This window comes from Panthera leo, chromosome B1 (assembly GCF_018350215.1).
Source record: "Panthera leo isolate Ple1 chromosome B1, P.leo_Ple1_pat1.1, whole genome shotgun sequence".
In the NCBI taxonomy this organism is placed as follows: domain Eukaryota; kingdom Metazoa; phylum Chordata; class Mammalia; order Carnivora; family Felidae; genus Panthera; species Panthera leo.
In genome coordinates this window covers 51,910,766-51,930,065 of record NC_056682.1, presented here as the reverse complement: position 1 = coordinate 51,930,065, position 19,300 = coordinate 51,910,766, and the positions used below count along the sequence as shown (strand labels likewise).

Here is a 19,300-nt window from a genome sequence, read left to right as displayed (position 1 = left end):
TAAGAGCTCTTTGCTAATGCAAGGTCACAAAGATTTTCTCTTGAAAGTTTTCTAGTTTTACATTTCAATCTCTGATACATTTTAAGTTAGTTGTTTGCATGGGAAAGATTAATTGTGCCCACATCATTTGTTGAAAAGACTACTTCTCTTCATTAAATTATCTTTGCACCTTCAAACAAACATCAGTTGCCCACATATGTATGAGTCTGTTTCTGGACTTTTGTCTGCCCCATTGATCCATTTCTCTGTCCTTGCCAACAACACCCTGTCTTAATTACTGTAGTGTTATAGTGAGTTCCAAAATCCGGCACTGTGAGCTCTTTAAATTTATTCTCCCCTGCCCCCCAATTGTGTTGGCTCTTCTGGTTCCTTTGCCTTTCCATATCAATTTTAGAATCTGCTTGTCTATATCTGCAAAAAATCCCTGCTGGAATCTGTATTGAAATCATGTTAAATCTATACATTAATTTGAAGAAAATTGTCATTGTGTCATCACTATATTGAGTCTTTCAACCCATGAACATGGTGTATATCGCTCTATCACTTAGATTTTCTTTGACTTTTTTTTATTAGTGTTGTAGCTTCAGTATACAAACCTTGCATATTTTATTAGGCTTATTCCTAAGTATTTCAATTTTTGGAGCCAATTTAAGTGATATATATTATATCTATATATTTATATACCATTTTTTTCTTTCTTTTTTTTTTTTTTTAAATTTTTTTTTTTCAACGTTTTTTATTTATTTTTGGGACAGAGAGAGACAGAGCATGAACGGGGGAGGGGCAGAGAGAGAGGGAGACACAGAATCGGAAACAGGCTCCAGGCTCCGAGCCATCAGCCCAGAGCCTGACGCGGGGCTCGAACTCACGGACCGCGAGATCGTGACCTGGCTGAAGTCGGACGCTTAACCGACTGCGCCACCCAGGCGCCCCGCCATTTTTTTCTTTTTAAAAAAATTTTTTTTTATGTTTATTTATTTCTGAGACAGAGAGAGACAGAGCATGAGAGGGGGAGGGGCAGAGAGAGAGGGAGACCCAGAATCGGAAGCAGGCTCCAGGTTCTGAGCTGTCAGCACAGAGCCTGACGCGGGGCTCGAACTCACAAACTGTGAGATCATGACCTGAGCCGAAGTCAGTCACTCAACCAACTGAGCCACCCAGGCGCCCCTACCACTTTTTTTTTCAAGAGAGAGAGTGTGTGAGTAGGGGAGGAGCAGAGGGAGAGATCTGAAAGAGAGTCTTAAGCAGGCTCCATGCCCAGTTGCAAAGCCCAACTCAAGGATCGATCCCATAACCCTGGGATCATGGCATGAGCTGAAATCAAGAGTCAGATGCGCAACCAACTGAGCCACCCAGGTGCCCTTAAGTGGTATATATTTTTTAAATTTCAAATTTTGATTTCCAATTGTTAATTAGTAGTCCATAGAAATATACTGAATTTCTATATGCTGACCTTGTATCATGAGACTTTGCTAAACTTCCTAATTAGTTCTGTGAACTTTTTTGTATATTCCTTGGGGTTTGCAATCTAGACAATTGTGTCGTTTTCAAATGGGGACAACTTGACTTCCTTCTTTGCAATCTGTATATACTTTATTTCTTTTTCTTGACTTATTGCACTGACTGGGACTTCTAGTATGATGCAGAGTAGAAGTGATAAGAGTAGACATCACTGCCTTGCTCCTGATCTTAAGAGGAAAGAATTCAACTTTTATTATTGAGTGTGACATTAAGTGTGGGTTTTTGTAGGTGTCCTTCATCTATCAGGTTAAGGAAGTTCTCTTTTATTTCTAGATCGTTGAGCATTTCTTCTTTGTTTAAAAATCATGAATCGATGCTGAATTTTGTCAAATGCCTTTTATCTGCATTAATTAATTAATTAATGCGTGTTTTGCCTTATTAATATCTTTGATTACAGGGATTGATTTTTGCATATAGAAGCAGCCTTACTTTCTCAAGATAAACCCAATTGGCTATAGTGTATCATTCTTACTATATATTACTGGAATTGATTTGCTAATATTTTGTTGAGGATTTTTGCATTTGTGTTTATGAAAGGTATTGTCTGTAGTTTTATTTGGTTATACAGTGTTTGTCTGATTTTGATATCAGAGTAATGCTGACCTCATAAAATGAATGAGAAAGTGTTCTTTCCTCTTGAATTTTTTGGGAAAAAAAGGGTAGAATGGGTGCTATTTCTACCCTAAATGTTTGGTAGGCTTTATTTTTCTTAAAAGGGATTGTCAAGTTGCAGGCCCCACAAAATCATTTGGGGCTTCGAGGGTGGATTGTTCTTTGAAAATACGGTTTCTGAGAATGTCACCAGAAGCAGCATGTGACTGTAGGCCCAGACAGCAAACCTGTTCAGCCTCCTGCCTCTTGTAGAAGTCACTTATTTCTCATCCTAGCCAGTTTTAGGCAGAGCTATAGCTAACTCCTAGTGAGGCAACATAGTTTGGGTAAGACCATCTTCGATCTGCCTGAACTATGACTGGCTGTGTGCCTGGGGGGGAATCACCCCACCTCTCTGAGACTCAGATGTGCCAGATGGGAAAGAGAGGGTAACAAAGTATCTTCCCTCAAAGGGCTGGTGAAAAGGTGAGAATATGCTCAGAGAACTAGAAAGTTCTTCTGGAGGCAGATATGTGGAGCTTTGAACAATTCCATGGTTTACAAAGTAAGAGGAAGAAACAGAGCTGGGATAACCAGCGTGTGCTGAAGGAAAGACAGGAGGGGAGCACCTCAGGAGGCAGGAATAGCTGCCCTCTGGGCCATCTGGTCTCCCAGGTAGTCTCACACACATTTGAGGCTTCTGCGACTCCCCGAGGGGGCATGTTTGCCTGCATTTATTTACTCAACATATCCTGAGATCCTACTCTAGCCCAGACATTTGAAAGATGTGGAAACTGAGGCCCAAAGAGGTTAGGAGATGTTCTCCCCAAGGTAACACAGCCAGTGAAAGAACTGGAAGAGAGCCCAGGTGGTTTGCTTTTCCACCGTAGTGAGGGGAATGAGTTGGACTAAGTTCAGAAGGAAAGAGGCAGACGGTCTGTCCCTGATCAGCACGTGGGTGGGAGCTAAGAGCACTGGTCCTGGAGCCAGACTGCCCGCTTGACACCCTGCTCGACCACTTACCCAGCTGGGCAAACTGCAGAACAGAACCTCACTGCTGCAGTTTGCCGTCTGCAAAATGAGGCTCATACTGCATCTACCTCATAAGGTTGTTGTGAGGATTAAACAAATTAAATAAATTCATAGGTACAAAATGCTCAGTACAGTGCCCGGCACATGTGTCACACAGACATCAGGTATTATTATTTATGAAGATGCTAGGGCACACTTCAGTTTCTCTGAAGCCACTCGGTTAAGAAAGGATAAAGTTGTGAAAACGTTGGCGGAAGCTTGAGGTCCTCGTCTGCCCTCTGCGGTGGTGAATGGCACAAGTTCGCCTTGGGACGGACTTGCCCAAGGCCATGCAGGTCCTTCAGACTGTAGACCAAATCCGCCCAGCTTTATGAGCCCTCGCTCTATCATGACACACTTCCTCCCTGCTTTTAGACCCAAGCATTTCATGATCTGATGTTCTTGGGAGAGAGATGGCATGACAGGTGCCATCAGATGTGGAAACAAATCCGGGAAGAGACTTGGATGTCTTCTATCCTGAGCTAGTGTCCAGGGGATGGTGAGCTTTTGGAATCTGCCAGGCAAGTTGGGGGCGGGGGGTGGCGGGGATGAGGGTTTGGAGGAGCAGCAGCCCTCCTTGTGGGGATTTGGCACATCTGGCCCTGCTCTGGGCCTCGCCTGCGCCACCTGCACCCCAATGCTACTGCATGGAAGGGTGCAGGCCTTAGGAGGCTGCCTGCTGGGAATGAGATCACCTCGCGGAGCAGCGTTTCCCCCGTCGCTTAGGGTCTGGCGCCACCTTGTGGCCACAGGCCAAAGCTGTCTTCGCACAGGGGCTGGAGCCTTAGCAGAGGCAGCTACTTGGATGGCCCCAGAGGTCATCTAGACCCCCTCTGGATTTTACAGGTACCCTCAGTTGCCTCTCGGGGACCCAGAGACTCAAGGACAGAGGAGAAGGGTCCAGGAGCTAGAAGGTGTGAAAGAAGGCACTTGATTGGGAAATCCTGAACTGGATTCCGTGACGCAGCTCCCATTACAGGGGGTTGAGGCTGTGTGAGCTGGTGTCTCAGGAGGCATGATTTCCAGATTTGGTTTTGGACTTGATCCTGGTGCACTCTGGGCTTCCAGCATCTGTTTGCTCATCAACATAGTGGGAGAGGCTCTGGTTTTGCCCACTCCAACCTTTGTTTCTTCCCATCCCTTGCGATGTTCTCACAGAAGAAAATTCAAGGCTGCTTTCTCTGGCAGACATTATAGCTGAGTCAGCATGTCCTGGGCTCATTGCGTTCCATTTCCATGGGAATGATGGGGCACAGGAGCCTGTGGCTTGGGGAAAATGGAGTTGGGGGCACACATCAAGTGCTCCTTTTGCCCTAGCAGGACAGAGCTAGGTGAATCTGAGTGTTGACGTGACCCTGCCCTGGGACTTGAACGCGTAGGCTTGGCTCTGCCACATAATCATTCCTCCACCTCGTGAGGCTGGGAGAAGCAGAGTCTGTGGTCTGAGTGTACCCCTAGAGAGTATAAATTTGTGATCTGGTCCCTGTGAGAGACTCCCTGTGGGAGTCTGTGGCCTATGGATTGTGTGTTACAGCTGCCACATGTGGGTAGAGCTCAGATTTGGGTCATGGAGGCCACATCTGACCTGTGAGACCCAAGGCACCAAGGCTTCACTAGGCACATGGTCATTCTGGGTGCTGTGTGGAGTTTCTAGACTCACAGCCCTGACCTCAGCCAGTGCACCTTTGTCCTCCACTGCTCTGCCTTCCCAGGCCACCATCAGATCTGACCAATTTGACCCTTTCCTCCACCCTTGCTTCTCAACCCCTCCCAGACTACTGTGATCATATCTCTTTACAGCAAACCCTCCCCTGCCCAAATATATCTTTGCCATGACTTCTTGAAGTTGGTCTTCTCCTTCAGGCCCAAAATTGTGACACTGCTTTCCTCTCCTTCCTCTCTCTCTCTTTGTGTTCCCTCTCACATCTCTCTCTCTCTTTCTCTCTTTCTGTATTTCTTCTCTGTGTGTATGTGCTTTTCTGTCTCTGTATCTCTCTGTGTCTCTCTGTCTGGCTCTGTGTCTCTGTGCCTCTGTCTGTCTGTCTGTCTCTCTCTCTCTCTCTGTGTGTGTGTGTGTGTGTGTCTCCCTGTCTCACTCTCTGTTCTCTTTTTCTCTCTCTCAGTGACCCCGTAGCTTTACAACAATGTCCCTGCCCTTTTCCAAGCCTCCCGCCTCATCCCTTGATTTTGGGCCATACCACAGATAGTAAGTGCCAGAATCTGTAACAGAACCAGAATTTGATGCTTTACTTCACTCGAGCCTCAGTTTTTCCCATGAGTTAAATGACAATAACCAGACCTGCCCCATGAGGCATGGCAGGGACTCCAGCAGATGGCCGGCCTTCTGCACCTGCCCTTCTCACACCGGCCCCACCCCAGCGCCTTCCTGCCTTTGAGTCCTCACCTCCAGGCTTTCCTGCTTTAGTCTTCAGCAGGACTGTTGCTCTGCTCACTGTGGGGAGCGCACCTGGAGGGAAGTAAGGTGTCCATCCCAGCTTCCCAGGGTGGGTCTCTTCAGAGATACCATCACCCAAAGGCTCTTAGGAATCTAGAGAGGCAGACATAGTATTACTCATCTGGTGTGGGATGGGTGCTCCTTGTTGCTAGTGTGTTTGTTGTAGGTCACACCAATGGTTCAGTGGGGCTGCTTTGTGTCCCAATGCACAGTCTAGGGGACCCTGGAGCCTTTGTTCATTGAGGAGTCCAGTACATGGTTAATGCTCAGGAGGGAGACCCACCATTTTGGAATCAGAGAGGAGCATCACTTTAAACTATTTTATAAATGCATGCTTTTGCATCTTTGCTTCTAAAATGTGAGCTTCTGTAACATCGATACAAGGTCTTGAATGCCCCGCTCCTCCCATTGCTCCGGGGAAATTCAGAGCCCCTCTTAGTGACTGGCTTTATGAAGCTCTTCATGAATTTGCTGCACATGTGGGCATGGACTACCTTCACAGTACTGTGACAGTGTTGTCCCACCAGGACACCTCAGCCTTGCAGGACAGGAGTCCTTCTACAGGACAGTCTTCCTTCTACATCCATAGGCACTGAGGCAATGGTGTGAACAAAACACAAGCTCCCATGCTCCAGGAGAGACAGAAAAGACACAAGAAAGGAGTGGAGAGAGAGTGGGAGGTGGGGCTGGAGGGGCAGGCAGGGCCCCATGAGCCATGCAAGGCATTTGGATCTAAGCATTCTAAGCATTATGGGAAGCCATGGGAGGGTTGGAAGAAGCTTGGGGATGACTGATTGCACTTATGATTTTCAAAAAGCACCTTGGCTGCCGTGTGAAGAAAGGGTTGTTCTGGGGCAAGAGTGGACCCCAGGAGACCAGTTAGGGGGCTTCTGCTTCAATTCAGGCAAGAGGGGTGATGGCAGAGACCAGGCTGGGGGTGGTGATGGGGGCAGAGAGAAGGGACTGCCTGGTAGCCCCAAGTAGGCACCTGACAGTGCTTGAAGACAACAGGGACTACGGATTGTGTCAACCATGCTCTCTCGACCCCTATGATGCAGGCTAGTGTTTTAAAGGGCACAGTGATATGCATTCCCAGGGAACAATCAAGGTCACACATGTGCTTCTGTCTGTTGGCCGTGGCCCTTGGTTTATGGTTCATGTTCTTGATCTTAACTGGGCCTGCAAAACCGTGCTTCCTGAACCTCACTCTTGCCCTGGCCCTACTGGCCTCTCTGGCCCGGGCTCAGCCTCAGAGACCGCTGGATGACTTACATGTATCTTTAATCCGCCCCTTGACTGTGGTTTAAAGACAGCTTCCTAAAGTTCAGGTATAAGTGAGGCACGGGGGATGCAGGATGCATGTCCACCACACACATTATCTCCTTGATCTCCCCGCCAGCCCTGTGATGCTATGATTCTTTTCCCCATGTTAGAGAAGGGTAACAAGGACACAGAGTTGGAGTAATTAGTCCAAGATCCCACAATTAACAAATGACAGAGTCCGCATTTGAATCCAGAGCCCATGCCCTCCCCCTACACCCACTTTCTTTGCTGATGGAGCAGGGTCAGTACAGGGTCAGAATGACTGTGTCCTGTGTCACCCTTGGACAAAGGCTCCATTGCAGCTTCCGTGGCTCCCTAGTGTAGAGCTCAAACTTTGGTGTCCGGCAGTCTGGGGCCAGCTCCCATTCGGTTCACCATCCAGCTATGCAGCCTGTACAGGTGTGGTGCAGCGGTTCCCCATGTGTCTTACATAGGAATTACACCTGCGGGTCACCTGGGACCCTGGAACCATGCGGCCAGCCAGCCAGTGGTACTTCGTAGGAGCCTCGCAAATGCTAACTCCCTTCCCTTCCTCACCCAGAGAGGGTGCAGGGCTGTGCAGAAGAGGTGAATATCTGCTGGAATGTTCCCCCTGGGGTTTTGAACGTGAGAAAGGTCATGCGTCCTCTGAGCTCACCTATGATGCTTCACTGGCTGGCCCCGGGAGATCATCTGGTCCCACTCTTTCATTCTCATTTTTTTTTTTTTTTGATGAGCAAACCAAGACCAGGAAGGGGAGAACCTGTTTACGACCCCTTCCCTGGCCTGTCCCCCTCCACTCCCAATCCCTTCACTCCAAAGCCTTAGCACCTTGTCTGTGGTCTGGAAAAAACCCTGGTCCAAGCATTTGGAAAACTTCACAGCAAAGGAGGGGACATCGGCACAGGCAAGCCTTGGTTTTGGGGAATGGCATGACCCTTCCGCATTCCCTGCTCCCACCCACGCTCTGTGTGTTCTGTCCTGTTCTCTCGGCAGGTATATCCGCACCATGTACCTGGGGATTCAGAGCCAGCGGCGGAAGGAACACCAGCGACGCTTCTACTGGGCTATGATGTATGAATATGCAGACGTCAACATGTTGCGCCTCCTTGAGACCTTCCTGGAGAGCGCCCCCCAACTGGTGCTACAGCTCTGCATAATGATCCAGAAGAACAGCGCCGAGACGCTGCCCTGTGAGTGTCCCACACCCACCCCCCACGGAAGGCTGGGGGAATGACCTGGGCTGGGACAGGGCTCTGCCCTCTGTCTGGGGACCACTTGGTGACTGCCACCTGCACACTCAGTGCCTGGCACATCCTGTGGGCATTGCCCATCCTGATCCCCGAGTCTCCACCTTGCCCAGGCCCCCATGTGATGCTGACCCAGCCCACACCAAAAGCACATGAGTGGCACAGATGTTCCCCATACACCCATGTGCCAGCTGCCCTACCTGCTCAAGACCTTATGTTCTCATGAACAGAGCAGAGCCAGGGGCCCAAATGTCCCTGGGAGCAGCAGAACAGAGGGCTCTGTGTCTCCCAATCTGGGAGGAGTGCCTCCTTTTCTTTGGTGCTGGCCTGAGCCGAAGTGTTTGCACATACACAGGATAGGGGAGTCGGCCTAAGACTAAATCACAATAGGCAACACCAGCGATTTTAGACATTTGTAAGTTGTGGTGCTACTGCTTGAAATCAAAGTTTATGTAGCAGCCCCATTTTAAAACATGCTCAAATAGCTCTACTTTAGTTGGATAGGGATGGGGATCCAGAGCCAGGCGCACCCCACCCACCTCCCTCATGTCCCCTGTGGCCCCAGATGGTCTCCAAGGAGCCCCAGAAGCCCCCAGAGCCCAGTGGGATAGCACTGATATCTGCAGCAGTGGGAAGTCTCTAGGCACGTCCTGGTTGCCTGAGAAGCCCTTCTGAGGTTAGACTTTGTTGGCCAAGGCAACACCAGGTCACCGATGGTCAGACAGACTGCAAGCAGCATGGCTGTGTCTCAGAGCATGTTTCAGGGGGACTGGAGCTCCAGTAGGTCTAGGATGAGGAGGGGCTGAAGATCCCATCATGTGGGGGACACTGGAAATGTCTAGTTTGAGGAAGACTTGGGATGCAAGAATCCCAACATTTGAAGGGGAATGAATGGCCATCCTAAAGGGATGGAGGGAGCTATAGGGAGAGTGTTACTGATGCAACATGTGGCAGATATTTCAAACAGCAGGAGCTGTTCAGTGGTGGAAAGAGTGTTTCAGCAGGTAGTGAGTTTCCTGACACTAGGAATATTCAAGCAGAAATGTTGCTGAGAAGACTCAGCCCAGAGGTTCCTGACTCCACACCCTCCCGCCTTACACCTTGTGGTCTGTCAAGAGCAGCCAAGCTCTGGCCTTCGTGAAACAGCTTTGCCTCCTGACTTTTTCCAGACTGGCCAGTCCTTGGCAATGTCCAGTTCCCTGGTCACTTGTGCGGAAAAGGAGTTTAATCTTCCAAGGCCAGCCAGAGAACATTGAGTTGTTCAGCTTGTGAACTCATTCCTGACATTTAGAGCCCAAGCACCTAGTTCTGAGCCCAACTGCACTGCCAACAGACACCCCAACCCTATGGGAGCTTGGCTCCCTGATGAATCCTCCTACCCACCCCAAATCAGCATAACCCCAGCTGGAAGTGCCACCAAGGGAAAGAGGCCTCAGGGCAGATCCCTCTGTCCCACAGAGCACCGGCTGCAGTCTTGTGAATCCCTCACGGAGGCAAGGAGAAAGGGGAATGTGGGAAACTTTGGTGGGCAGTGCCCACTGTTAGGAGGAGGCACCACCCAGCCCCTGGGCATCAGCTGTTTGGAGCCAGGGTCCAGTGGAGTTTGCAGTGACCTGTCCTGGAGAAGAGCTGGAAGGAGCTAAATAGACGTCTAGCTCCACTGGGGCATCTTGACACTGAGCAGGAAGCCATGGTGAGGGAGGCAGGGCTGGTAGTCCGTCTGGCCTGTCCCTTCTCTTTTGGATAGACTCCCATTCATATGCACATACACTGCCACTGGCATCGGAAAAAACTAGGAAACATGGAGACCTTGTCTTCAGGGTGCCCGCGGAGCCAGGCCATCTGCTTAGGCAATGATCTGGTGTGACTGCCCACGCCGAGGCCCCGGGAGCCCCTGCTTCTCTGAACCTTGGAGAAAAGTGCATCATTTAGAGAGCACCATTTGTTTCAAGACCAAGAGAACCACTCGGGGGTTGATTCTGGAAGAACACCAGTGTCGCAGGGTCTGATGTGCACAGCCTTGCTCTGCAAGTCTTGAGGGAGTCCTCATGGGACCCTGATGATGGGCTGAGGTGCCCAGTGATAGGCACAGTGACCCTGCCTGCTCTCTGGAGCCCCCATACCCAGACTGCCCTCCTTCCATGGGCTGTACCTCCCCAGATCAGGGCAACATGCTCCAGGGGACAGATTTGCTGGGGGACTGGGGAAGGCCTCTTTCTCTCCCATCCGATTCCTCCTTTTTCCAACTCTGTTGCCGAGACCCCAATCTAAACCATCCTTTGCTGTTTCGGTTGTTCAGATCTCCTCCCAACCCCCAGAATCACCAGGGAAGCAAAGTTATCCTTCTTGCACCCTTCGCCACATCCAGGCACCGCAAATAGATGGGACAGGTGGCAGGGTGATGTAGGGGGTGAGTTCCTGATAGGACATTCATCCCAGACCAAGATCCTGGTCACCACTTATACCCTGGTATGATTTTGGACCTTGCCCTTCACCTTATCAAGGCCTCCTTTTCTGTTTGGTGTAATGAAGGAGGTGACAGCACTACCTAATATTTAGGGAGGATGCAATAATGTAATGCATGTAGATCATTTTGTAAACTGTCAAGCTCCAAGGGCACCTAAGTGTGTGTGTTTGTCATTTCCAGAGCCTGGTGGTGAGTGGCGTGGGCGAGATCCTAGGGAGATTTCCACCCCACCCCTTTTGGCTCTGTGGGTCATCCCTGTCCCAGCCTCCTTGCTGAGACTGCCCTTTCTATGATAGCTGCTCATATTATAAACACAGAGAAGCTGAATGTGAAATCCCTGGAGAAGAAACTCAAGGGGCAGTAGATGTTGCTCCCTAAGAGCCCTCTTGATGTGGGAGTCCCATGGGGCAAAGTCCGTGAAGGCCAAGGGGCTGCTTAGTTGTGCTGCCATAAGCAGGCACCCTGGGAGAGGAGCTGGAGTGACGAGGATCAGGCTGCTGTGGGGCTTTTGCCCTAGGGAAGCTGTCCCTGGCTTTTTCTCCCACACACCCCTCTTTTAGAGTGAGCAGCTCACTCAGAGGTCAGGCAAGCATTCCCCCACGTTTGGTATGTGGAATAGGTGTTTCTCCAAACAAGCTTTCATGGTTAAATACATTTGGGAACTGCTGGGCTAAACAAAGGTCAGTGGCAATCTTTGCTGTTGGAATGTGATTTCCCAAGACAAGGATGGGGTCTGTAGCATTAGCTGGATTAATGGGAAGGAAGGAAACCTGCCCTCACTGAGCACAGACTGCAGGGGTCTTGGCATTTCCCTCTTACTTAACTTGTAGAACATCTGCTCATCACTGGACCATTTTGTTTGGAAATAGATGCCTTCCTTCTTTTTTCCCATAAAAAGCTGTATGAAATGTACACACATTAAAGAAAGTCTGTTACCCTGGGAGGGACATGGTGACATGGAATCTTCCAGCCATGTGACTGCTTAGAGCATGGCAGCATAGAAAGATGTGGGTGACTCCCATGCTGATATCTGATAGCTGTTTGATCTGTGGAGAGTTACTGAGCCTTTCTGTTCCTGAGCTTTCCTGTTTCTTAAATGGGGATAATATTAGTACCTACCACAAAAAGTTGTTATGAGCATTTGATGACATGACCAATATCATGCCAGGTACAACACCTGGCCGTTTTGTTGGTGGTGGGAGAACTTTTATTGTAGATACACTTCCTGAATTGGACTACAAGCTATACTGGTGGGATCCATGGCTAATTGGCCTTTCTTTGTGGGCTTTGATGACATAGCTGTCCATTTACACTGTTCATACTAGTAAATGGTTAGGAAGACCGCTGCCACTGCCACTTTATTTTTTTAATGTTTATTTTATTGTATTTTGAGAAGAGAGAGAGACAGAGAGAGTCGGGGAAGGGAAGAGAAAGAGGGAGAAAGAGAATCCCAGGCAGGCTCCACGCTGTCAGCACGGAGCCTAATGCAGGGCTTGAACTCATGAACCATGAGATCATGACCTGAGCTGAAACCAAGAGTCAGACGCTTAACCAACTGAGTCACCCAGGTGCCCCACCACTATCACTTTAATATGCGAGTTCTCCACTGATCTTGCCAAATGCCAACCTTTCCCAACCTTTCCCATCTCTCCACCTTGTGGCCCTCACTTATTGTTGGGCTAACCCTGTGGTATTCAGCCTGCAAGATGGATTGTATCCAATTTCCCCAGAAGACCACATTCAAGTGAAAAATATGGTAATAATAAACAATCATACAAATATTATGCTGAAGTCACTTGAGCATCTCAGCAGGGTTTCCTTAAATCTGATGTTTTGAAAGTTTGAGTAAAGATAAAAACAAAGCTTATTCTGATATGTCATCTACATTGGTGGTGACATTGTAGTGTCTGCTGAAAGCTTTGCCAGTATTCTAGGTAGGGCCAGGTTTGGAAAGCAGTTGGCGGGGCAGGAAAAGTGAGACAGAGTGTCAATACCACCATCCACCACTTACTGCCTTTATGGCCTGGGGCAAATTCATTTCCTACCTGGGCCTCTTGCTCTGTAAAATGTGAATAGAAGCTACCTTTGGGGGTGTCGTAAAGGTCTAATGAGCTGCACATACACTCCTACAGCACCTTGCTTGCCATGTGGTGGGCACTTGATATGATCCACTGTTCCACAAAAATGCGTCAGGTCAACTGCGATACTATGTGCTGAGGGGCAGCAGGGAACAGAACCGACACAGACCCTCTCCTCACGAAAGTCTTATTTTTCTGAGCAGACAGAACAAAAACAATGGGACCGATGACACATGTTAGGTGCTTTGAAGCAAACAAACCTGGTGCTGAGACCACAGATAATGTGGTGAGGGGTGGAGAGAGCTTACTTTGGGCAGGAGTGTTAGGGAAAGCCTCTCCAGGGAGCTGATGTTTAGGCTGAGTATAAGCAAAGAGAAGGAGCCACCTGTGGGAAGAACAGAAATAACCTCCCAGGCAGCGGAAAGAGCCCTGAGTAGGAAAAGCCTGGCTTGTTCCAGCAAGTGAAGGACCCAGCATAGCTGAGGTTGGTGGGGCAGGGGGAGGAAAGTGATATCAGGGGAGGATGGAGAAGTCAGAGGCCTGATCAAGCAGGGTCTGCAGGGCCCCACAAGCAGTTTGGGCTGATACCAAGTATACTGGGAAGGGTTACATAGGAAAGCTGTAGGATTGGACCTGCATTTAAAGAAGATCTCCTTTTCTGCTGTTCAGGGAGGAAGCAAGAGCTGAGCTAAGAGATCCAGGGATGAAATTATGGGGTAGAGAGCATTTGGGAAATGATACCAAGTGCACGAATTTGAGGGCTGTTCTGGAGATCAAACCAATAAGACTTAGTAGAACTGGTGTAGGCAGTGATAGACGGAAGAGGTGGTGATTTCTCACTGGATATGTAGAGATGGAAGAGACCTTATGGGGGAACAGGTTTGGAGGACTGGATCAAGAATTAGCAGCTCTATCACTTTTCCTTACTTCTGGGTTTTTCTGATCCTTCCATGTAAACATTGGCAGGGGTCAGGGGTGAGCCCCTTGCACCCACATAGCACCTGAGCCTGCCTTTTTTGGTTAAGCACGCACGGAGGAGTTATCCTATAAGTAGGGCTCTGCTGACCACTTTTTCCCGGCATCACACCAGCACTCTTTGTCAGGTACCTGCCACAGGCCAGGCGCCGTGTTGGCAATGGGCTTGCAAACACACCTACCCTTCAGGAGTTTATGGTCTGGTGCAGCACATTTCAAATTCTGTGATAGGTGCATATACAGAGGAGGGATATATTGCTGTTTCTGGGGGCATGAGAGAGGAGGTAACTTTGGTCTGGATCTCGATGGATGCACAGGAGCTTGCCTGAAAGAGAAGTTTGGGGGCTCTTATGGACAGGGGAACCATAGGCGCCAAGAAATGGACACCTGGGAGAGCAAAACGTAGATATGGAGCGAGTGGTCCTGGGCACCTAGAGCATAGGGTATATTGCATCAAGCTGGTGGGGGGGGGGCGCTGTGGTAGGGTAGTGAAGAGGATGATGCTAGTAATGCTGGTTAAGACTTTTGAGGAGCTCCACTGTGTGCCACAGGCTAGTTTAAGAGGTTTACATGGGTTAACCCATTAAACTCCCATGGCAGTCCAATGAGTGGATACTTTTGATTGCTCCCATTTTATAAGTGATGAAACTGAGGTCCAGAGACTTTAAGTAACAGCACGAGGCAGCCACAAGGCTTGTAAACAATAGAGCTGGATCTTTACCTAGGTGGTTGGGCTCTAATGCCTGTGTCCTTAGCAAGGATGGCTGTGTCTGAGTCTTAAAGAGACAGACTTACATGGGTTCTTGGGGAAGCGGTTACCGATACAGGGAGGGAGCACGGGCTGATATGCACTGCAGACCAATCAGCTCCAGCGTGTATGTGTGTGTGCATGTGCACGTGTGTGTTTATGTATCTTAGATGCAATTATACTGACAAGGGCAGAAGATGATGCTTCTGCTTCTTGCCCCCGAAATCTCTGCTCAGAGGTTGGCATTTTGAAAATGTTCTCAACCTTCCAGAGCATTTTGTGTACGCCTTCTCTACTAGGCATGCAGGGCAAAGACTTGCTGTCTCACTATGGAGCTAAGCTTGGCCCGACCAAGGGGTGAGGGAATGGGTCCAAGACCCAAGACCTTCACAGCTCCCCAGACACCTATTAGCGAGAAAGATACACTGGCCTTTCTTTGAGGTTAGTTTCTATTCTGACCCTGGAGACCAGGAGAGCTTGGCCAGACACAAATGGGTGGCATACCCAATTAGAGAGAGATTTACTATTAAAACCCAGTGCCCCCCATGTCTGTATGGTGCATGTTCCTTCTGTCTTCTTAAATCCATCTGGGAACCCTTAGAGAAAATCCCAGGCACCTCCAGATACCCTTTGAGCTATGTGTGTCCCCCTCAACTCTCTAATTCGGCTAGGGGGCAAGACTGGAAGTTCCTGGATGGGACCAGAGGCTCAAGATAGCCACAAGGGCTTAAGCTAGGGCTGGAACTTGAAGGTGGAGCCACCTCTGACCACAGAACAGAGCTAGCTGGCACAGTGCAGAACAGTCCTGCTCGGGGGGCACACACAGGGGGTGCGCTTCTCCTGAGGGCAACGGCTTCTCTCAGAGAGGATCAAAGCAGAGTTGACTTGTTCTCACAGGTGACAATCCACCACGCAAAACCTTGCAGGGCTTCCAAGACCCCTGTGAGTGGAGGTCAGGCAAATGCTGGCAGAGGGTACACATAAAGGTATGTCTGGTGTGAAAAGACTTGAATCTCATGACTTCAGTTTCCAAAGGGATTTAGAGCAATGGAATCTTTAGAACTGAAGAGGTTGACTAGGCCATCTAACCCACCATCCTTGTTTAACATATGGAAAGCCGAAGCACAGAGAGGTAAGTAAGCTGCCTGAGGTCACTCAGCAAGGAAGCCTCCCAAAAAAGTCTCCTTTTCTTGCCACACTGGGCCTATGGTTGAGATGGTAGCATGGCATCTATAGGATGTAGTTCAAATACCAAGCCTCACTCAGGTAGTTCTTCCCACCCCGCACCTAACCATCAATAACCATGATATCCCGGCCCAGAGTTATATAAAAACAAGCATCTTTACTAAGACAAGGAAGTATGAGAAAATATATACTAAACCCTGTCTTTAGACACTGGTTTTGTTTTAAACAAATGCTGAGTTCTAAGATCCAATTAGGGCCTTTTCTTTCTGTCTCTTTGGTGTTAACCTCCATAATAGTCTTCTTTCTTAACTTCCCTGCTGGCTCCTCTTACATCAAAGCCCGTCTAGTGACTTGTACTTTAGCTTCTCATTTATTTCTTTTTCTAGCAAGAGCCCTGACCGCATCCCAGAGATTCACAAAGGCAAGTGTTCATTCCCGTTTCTCTGCTCCTTTTGAGCTAAACTGTCTGTGCCTTTGTCTGCAGCTGCTAGTTCCCCAAACACTTCCTCCTTTCCTGACTGAGGACGAAATGCATCCCAGAGGAAACTTCTCCAGCATCAATCTCCCTGGTCAGCTTTCCCTTCCTTGTGAGGGACCAAGCCACCTGGTTCGGGCTCTCAGGTGAGGGGAAAGCCCAGAGGCTGCTTCTTAGCTGTCAGATGGCTTAAACAGCCCTCTCACCTCCTCCCACAATGGGAAATTTCCATGTCCCTCTTCCTGGTAGGTTTCTTTTTACTTATTTGAAAAAAATGCATTCTGGTCTCTTTCCAGTCCTATTCATATGGACATTAGCTGTCACTCTCTATGTCTGGGACACAAAAGTTAATTCCTTGATCTTTTAGGATTCTGGTTAAAATTAGGTGAAGCTGCAATCCAAAAAGTGATGGCAATCTGGTTGTGTGGCCTGAAGATGATGGATCTACACCAGAGTTATGAATTTCACACTCCATTTTCTCATTACCAAGAAGTAAAACTTGCTGTTAAAACAACCAGCCCACTGCATCAAACAAATCACATAATGAATTGCCTTTCCCAGAGTCATAGGGAACTTCTATGCCCCTCATCCCTTACTAGTGAATAGAGCCCTTTGCCCTAGCTCATTCCTGTGCTGACTAGAGTTGCCCATCTCTAAGAGATAGTCCCAGGGTTTCAGACCAAGTTGGTACAGAGGTCTTCCAGCCTTTGATGGCAATTTCCAGGCCTCTTATCACACATCCGTGTCTTAGCAGGGAGCAGATAAAGAAAGGAAAGGATGCACAATATCCCCTGTTGACTTGCATCTCCTGGCTGTCTTGTATCTTCATCTATAACTGATATGAAGAGAGGCGCACAGGTATGACTGCCTTTTCCGGCCAGAACACGAACTCAGCCTCTCCCAGTTTCCCCACAGTGGCCTCTCTGCAGCTGTATCCTGTCCTGCTTTTGAGGAGACACCCTCCTTCTCTCCTATGCAACATCTACTTGGTGTCTGCGCACAGGGTTCCCTGACCAGCCAACTCCAGAGCACGGTCCTGCTTCAGTGACCAATGGCTCCTTGTTAAACAGCACATTAAAACCTTACTCTCTCAAACAGTATTTGCAAGCATTTTAAGCAGAGACCTAAACCCTTTCAGTGCACAATTCACCTTGAATCTGACTACAGTTCTGAGGCCTGGCTGAGATTGCCCCTACCAACTGGCAAGAGAAGGACAGAGGCAGAGTTCTTTTCTCCCCCCGCCCTCTTTTTTAATTGTAGTAGGAACACTATATGTGAAATCCAGCCTCTTAAATTCAAATTTTTAAGTGCAAAAGAAAATGTAGTACGTGCATACAAAAGAGACTTCTTAAAGCAGCAGAAAAATATATGAGAAAGGCAAACTAAATTGATTTCATTAGAGTTGCCACAAATGAAATTGCAATTGGCCATCTGGAAATGCTTGTGTGTCAAATGCTGAAACGCGGAAGGACTCAAGGTAGGCTTCTTCAGCACTCACTGGCTGACCAGTACAACCTCAGAGGGGAAGGCTCTAAGGGATGCAGATTCAGAAGCCTGAGCAGTAACTATAATTGGGCCATTTATTCATTTAATCAATAACTATTAAACACCTACAATGTGCCAAGCATGGTTCTAGGACCTAGGGACCGATATAGCCATAAACAAAAGAGATCGAAAGCCCTTCCCTCACAAAGCTTACACTTCTGGTAGAGAGAGGCAAACAGCGAACAAAACAAGTATTTTATTTTCTATATTAGAAAATGATAGGCACTAAGGGAGAAGATGTCACAGAGAGATGGGAGGGGAGCAGAGCCATGGGCAGTTTTCATTGAGGCAGCTGGGGAAGGTTCCCTGGAGAAGGTGACTCCAGAGCAAAAATGTGAGGATAGGAGGGATCCAGCCCCACAAGCTTTGGAGGCAAGTGTGCCAGGAAGAGGAAACAGCCAAGGGCAAAGGGCTTGAGCTAAGAGGGTGCCTCCAGTGTTCGGCCGAGATAGGTCTCTTGGCTGCTTCTGTATCTTACCCTTGCCCAGAGGTCTTGCCAGCAGAACTTCTCCTTATTCTTTATTAGAAAATGCTTAAATAGGGGCACCTGGGTGGCCCAGTTGCTTAAGCATCTGACTCTTGATCTTGGCTCAGGTCATGACCTCACAGTTTGTGAGCTCAAGCCCTGTGTCAGGCTCTGAGCTAACAGTGCAGAGCCAGCTTAGGATTCTCTCTCTGCCTCTCTCTCTCTCTCTCTCTCTCTCTCTCTGCCCCTCCTGTGTGTACTTTCTCTCTTTCTCAAATAAATAAATAAATAAATAAGCAAACAAACAAAGGAAAAAATATTTAAATAGCTTTACTGACATACAGTTTACATAGCATACAATTCACCCACTTGAAGTGTACAATTCACTGACTTTAGTATATTCACAGAGTTGTCACCACCACTCCGATTCATCTGAGAACATGTCCATTGCCCCACAAAGACACTACACCCCTCTTAGAGCTTCCCCCCTGTAAGTTCTTCCCCCGGCTTCCCTGCATAGGGAAAAGGCTCACCCTAGGTGGTGTGTCTGATTGGGAGAATGTGAGGGATCCCAGGCAAATCCCTGCAACGTCATCTTCTCTAGACCTGGCTAGTGCTACTGTGGGTAAGGGCAGGAGGGACTCCCAAAGACCCTTTCAGCCCTGGTAGCATTTGACTCTAAGGAAGGGAAAAGTGAAACTAGGGCAGTATCGGTCTTTAATTAAGCTTGACATTCACATTAGAGACAATCTCGAACTCTAGGCCTCGAGGGAACTTGGAGCTCCAGGAAAAGACAGCAGTTAAGTGATCTTCAAAAGATCTTTTGTATCCCTTAAGATTTCCAAGGAAAGAAAGCTCATGAGTTTCACAAGCAGTGCCCTTCCGTGTCACACATCTGTCACCACCAGGGAGGGGGCAGGATGGCAGAGACCCCGAGAAGGAAACCCCTGGGGGTGACCCCCATCAGCTGTTCCACTTACTGTGTGGTTATGAGCAAATCACCCTCTCTGAGCCTCAACTTTTTCATCTGTAAGATTTACCCCCAACTGGACCCAGTTGGAGGTGCGAGTCAGGACATCAGGAGGAGTTCTAGGCTGTGGCATTCACTCTAAGGCCAACCTGAGATAAAGATGGGTCTAAAGCTGAGCAGAGGAGAGCTGAGTCCTCTTTT

The 19,300-nt window shown here is 48.5% G+C and overlaps 1 protein-coding gene across 1 annotated transcript in view; it reads left to right on the top strand.

Annotated features, from left to right (window-relative positions):
* LOC122218373 (XK-related protein 6) overlaps window positions 1-19,300 on the top strand; it is a 51,325-nt gene that overhangs the window by 18,007 nt on the left and 14,018 nt on the right. Inside the window, exon 3 of the mRNA XM_042936672.1 lies at window positions 7,937-8,133. Coding sequence (XP_042792606.1) covers window positions 7,950-8,133 — 184 coding nt within the window. The 5' untranslated portion in view covers window positions 7,937-7,949. The remainder of the gene's footprint in view (window positions 1-7,936; window positions 8,134-19,300) is intronic.